The sequence below is a fragment of the Cannabis sativa genome, chromosome 2 (genome assembly GCF_029168945.1).
Source record: "Cannabis sativa cultivar Pink pepper isolate KNU-18-1 chromosome 2, ASM2916894v1, whole genome shotgun sequence".
Lineage (NCBI taxonomy): Eukaryota > Viridiplantae > Streptophyta > Magnoliopsida > Rosales > Cannabaceae > Cannabis > Cannabis sativa.
In genome coordinates, this window is record NC_083602.1 from 2,841,805 (window position 1) to 2,846,253 (window position 4,449).

At 37.4% G+C, this 4,449-nt stretch overlaps 2 protein-coding genes across 2 annotated transcripts; both read left to right on the plus strand.

Moving 5' to 3' along the window:
• Nucleotides 1-1,109: 1,109 nt before the first annotated feature.
• Nucleotides 1,110-1,917, plus strand: LOC133033899 (uncharacterized). Its single transcript, XM_061108972.1, has 3 exons — nt 1,110-1,388; nt 1,467-1,559; nt 1,643-1,917. The coding sequence occupies exons 1-3, from the start codon at nt 1,230-1,232 to the stop codon at nt 1,766-1,768; spliced, it is 378 nt and encodes a 125-aa protein (XP_060964955.1). The 5' UTR covers nt 1,110-1,229; the 3' UTR covers nt 1,769-1,917.
• A 908-nt stretch (nt 1,918-2,825) lies between these two features.
• LOC133034643 (uncharacterized) lies at nt 2,826-3,876 on the plus strand. The gene is made up of 2 exons (XM_061109859.1): nt 2,826-3,148; nt 3,229-3,876. Exons 1-2 carry the CDS (start codon nt 2,895-2,897, stop codon nt 3,419-3,421), a joined length of 447 nt encoding a protein of 148 aa, XP_060965842.1. The 5' UTR covers nt 2,826-2,894; the 3' UTR covers nt 3,422-3,876.
• Nucleotides 3,877-4,449: the final 573 nt, after the last annotated feature.

The following is a 4,449-nucleotide window of genomic DNA, read 5'->3' on the forward strand; positions in this document are numbered from 1 at the left end:
ATCCCCCAAAAAGTGATGTGGTACATGCCTTTGATTCCGCGACTGAAACGATTATATCGTAGTGCAGAACATTCTGAAAATTTGATTTGGCATGAGACCAAGAGAGTGAAAGATGGAAAACTTAGACATCCTGCATATTCCCAAGCTTGGAAAAAAGTGAACTACATAAATCCTGAATTCAAATCTGAACCAAGACACATTCGTCTCGGTCTGTCTGCGGATGGAGTAAATCCACATAGATCTCTAAGTAGTCGTCATAGTTCTTGGGTTGACAACAACGTTGGAGTAAAAACTGACGAGCTTGGTTTTACTTTGGTTGATTTAAGTAAGAGAGGAAGCAAGAATGATCCATTCATCATGGCTAGCCAAGCAGCTCAAGTTTTTTACATTTCTGATCCGGCTAATGATAAATGGTCTATTGTTTTATCGACACCAGAGAGGAGGTTCTTAGAGACTGAAGAGGATGAGGAGAATGCTGACTTATGTTACGATGACTTCATTGTTGGACAACCAATTCATGAGCAACTCATGGGAATTGATCGTAACATTGAGGAAGACGACGCTGAATACATTAGAAACGATATCAATGAGGGAATATGGGTCAATTGTGATTCAGGCAAACATAAACAAAAAAAGAAAAGAAAACGTGTCTAATTGGTAACTTGATATATAGCTTACTTTATATTGTGGTTGTGAATGGTCCTGAATACTTAACAATTTGTTTATGCTTTTAATATTTCATATACACTACTTGTTATATATGTAGCTAACTTTGAAGTTTGTTTGTTAATGGTGTAGACATGGCGAACTCAGAATCAGGATCTGATTCGGGAGCAGAAAATGAGTGTCCAACCACAATACCTACACGAGGGCCGACACAAATGAATGAAATATCCAAACTAATGGATCAGGGCAAAAGAGTGGCCCTCGAAGTTAATGATAAAGGTCAATACTGTGGAAAAAGCTACGCGAAGCTCGTATCCACTCTGGGAGTCAGATGTCGGCAGACAATAGGGTTGGCTTATAAAAACTGGAAAGAAGTCAACCGGACTGCGAAAAATAAAGTTTGGAAAGACATTCGGTGTAAGCTATTATTTGTTAGAATTTTGATTTGTTTTTCTATTACTCCAAATGTTGACTCTAACCGTGTTTGTTTTCCTTCAAAATAGACGGGGTTCATTGTGCCGGACACCTTCAAACATGATTGTCTCATCCTAGCTGGGAAGTTAATGAAAGACTTCAAGAATAGGATGACAAAAGACATCATAATGCCCGCGTTGAAAGAGAATGATCTGGGACGACTGGCACAAGTCCCTGAAAAGCACCCGGAGATCGACGCTGCTGATTGGTGCAAATTTGTTGAAAGTCGACTAACTCCTGAATTTCTGGTACGCTAATTATATTAACACTAAGATAAACTCTTAAATACAAGTACATGTATCTAATGTATTTTTTTGGCATTGTAGGAATTGAGTAAGGTGCAACGTGAACGTTCCTCAAAAATTCAATCCAGACATCGAAGTGGTCGGAGTGGAATGGTGAACGTACGGGAAGCTGTGGTAAGTAATACTTAAAATTTAATGTGCTATAATGTGCTATACAATTTAATTGGTACTCATTTCATTGTTATAACGTTATGTAGAAAAAGGACCTCGAAGTTGCAGATCCTCCCCGCCACCGTGTTTGGATTAAATCTCGCACCAAGAGTAGAAAACTTGTCACTGATTACGACAAGGAAATTGCCGAGAAGATAGTAAGTATATATTAATCATTAATTGAGTTCTACTCATGAGTTAGTGTATATAATTCATATACTAATTGCTTGAATATATGCGTGCATTAGGCTCAATTAGAGGAGAAGCTTAGTCAGGGAAAAATTCAGGTCCAGGGCCAAAACGATATCCTCACGCAGGCGCTCGGGACACCAGAGCATCCTGGACGTGTCGGGGGGCTGCTTTGGGTATGCTATTACTTCAAATGTTATTTATTTAGTTACACAAATGAAATCGTTGCTAATTTGCATTTTATGATTTGTAGGTTCCTGACCAGGGCATCTCAACTGTTCGGCAGGAAGAAAAGGGAAGTGTCTGATGTTGTGGCTCGGCAAGCGAAGGAGATTGAAAAATTAAAAGCCGAAGTCCAATCCCTTAAGCAGCAGAGGAACGCTGCCGAACAAGAGGAAGAAGGAGAGGTGGCTGGTGAGGCGTATGTTCCACAACCATACGCTCCTCAGGATGAGGTACAACCACAAATTTATGCTGAGGAGTTCATTTCCCTCAACGACCAAGGTATCCTATACAATTTTGAGGACCATGCGGCCATTAATCAGACAGTACATCTCTGCTCTGACAACATCGACAATATTGTGGCCCGAGGGTATTTGTACGAGCATGTGGGTACGATCAAAGTTCACTGCCAGGATTACGATGATTCACATGCTCGGATCATGGTTACGGAAATCCTGCAAGAGGACGCTGAAATCCCAGTCCCAATTGAAGAGTGCAGATATGTTAGGGACGTGTACCAGATGTTCCTTCCTTGGCCTAAACACTTAATTTTAACAACCGAGGTAACTTCTCAACTGAAATTAATTATTAATGATTAGTGGAGTTTGAATATCTTCAATATTCATCCGTAGTGAAGTAGGTTCTGCGAATATATGTGCTGCGGTGGGATGGATGAACAAACTACTGTTATATATGTGTTATTTGTCGTTATACAGCCATGTTCAAAATTTTTGGGGTCATTCAATTACAACGGAAGTTATCTTCTTGAAATTTTGGTAGAATTTAGATAAAATTTGATATAGATATATATATATTATGTTCTGTTTTGTTTAGGGTCCACTCGCTCAACCGCCCTCAAGACGTGATGCGTCAAAGGGGAAAGCTCCGATGCTTTCTCCACAAGGCCGTGGTGCACGGGAAGATGACTTGTTCACGGAAGAGAAGATGGCGTTGATCCCTAATTCGCTAAAATGGATGATTCATGAATTCCTAAGGCTCAAAGATAAACGTGATATAATCACAATTCCTGTCCCCCGAGCATTTATTGCACCGCGTACCCAGATCACGTTATCTGGAGAGGATTTGCAGCAGGTTGCTACGTGTGACTACATCGGCAACCAGGGAATGCTGTTTGGAATGATGTATACTCTTCTTTAATCTAATTAACCTTATATCAAATTATAGTTAAATTATTATAAGGCACTAACACTTTTTTTGGCAGGCACATATGGGAGAGCATCAACGGTCTGAGAAAAATTTTCAAGTTTTACGACCCAGAGCTTCTCACAGTGCATGGGATCAACGATGAAGAACAGAGTCAGTCTTTTGACAATGCGGCAAGACGATTGGCTAATTGGTTATCATTAATGAACAACAACCACCAAATGTTCTTTATTCCTTGGAATATCGGGTAAACTTTATTAAATTCTTTAGTGCTAATTGTTCATTTCTATATTATGTCTTCAAATTATTTTTATACTATCTTACTTATATTCCAATATAATTTTCTAGGATGCATTGGACGCTAGTGGTGGTTGCGCCAAGGAAAATTATCCATTTAAACCCTGTAAAAGGCCGCCCAATTCCCGAAGAAATAGAACAAATGATCGGAAGGTAATAATTTAATGACTTCTTATGTAACGAATTTAAATTAACTAACGAATTGACACTACAACAATATACACTTTAAGTGACTCCATTTCATGTCTTACACATTAAGGGAAAGACATTAAAAATAAAAGAGAGCTTTTGATGACTTATGGTAGGGGATACTAAAAATTTTCATTTATAGCTATTATGGGAAGACATTAAAAATGATAGGAGACACCTAAAATATATTATTGAAAATAAAAAAAAAATTAAAAGTTTAGATGCCTTCTACTGTGAGACATATATAATGTCTTGCATGTTTTTATGTGAGACACTTTGATAATATTTTTTTTAAAAAAATAAAATAAAATGTATACACCTCTAAACAGTGGAGACATCTAAAGCCCTCTCAATTGTACACTAAAATACTTTTTTTTAATGAAAAAAAAACATTTAAAATTTTACACTATTGACCGCTAAAAATTGAGTTTCCCGCTCCTTTTTCATTATCAAAACAAAACAACACAAGAATATAACTATTTTTAAAACTTAATATAATAGTGACATTAAATTGAATAAAAAAAGTCAGCACATTTTTTCAAAGAGAGAAAAAAACTATTAACCCAAAAAATTTGGCGGTATCATTTCCCAAAAAAATTGCTCATTTTGAAAATTTTATTTTTGTTTCTTTTTTTTAGTGTTGAGAACTAAAAAGGCAGGGAGGCTTCTCTTCTTCATTGGTTTCCAATTCTGATTTGGTTCACTGCATTCTCAAGGCCTCTTTTCTCTTCCCCTTCGTTGGTTTCTAATTCTGATTTTGTTCACTACATTCTCAAGGCCTCTTTTCTGCTCC

Bases quoted from the DNA above. Each gene is read 5' to 3' on its own strand.
- LOC133033899 (XM_061108972.1), top strand. From the start codon at position 1,230: ATGAAAGACTTCAAGAATAGGATGACAAAAGACATCATAATGCCCGCG. The intron at 1,389-1,466 runs GTACGCTAATTA...TTGGCATTGTAG, and splicing joins GACTAACTCCTGAATTTCTG to GAATTGAGTAAGGTGCAACG. The intron at 1,560-1,642 runs GTAAGTAATACT...AACGTTATGTAG, and splicing joins TGAACGTACGGGAAGCTGTG to AAAAAGGACCTCGAAGTTGC.
- LOC133034643 (XM_061109859.1), top strand. From the start codon at position 2,895: ATGCTTTCTCCACAAGGCCGTGGTGCACGGGAAGATGACTTGTTCACG. The intron at 3,149-3,228 runs GTATACTCTTCT...TTTTTTTGGCAG, and splicing joins GGAATGCTGTTTGGAATGAT to GCACATATGGGAGAGCATCA.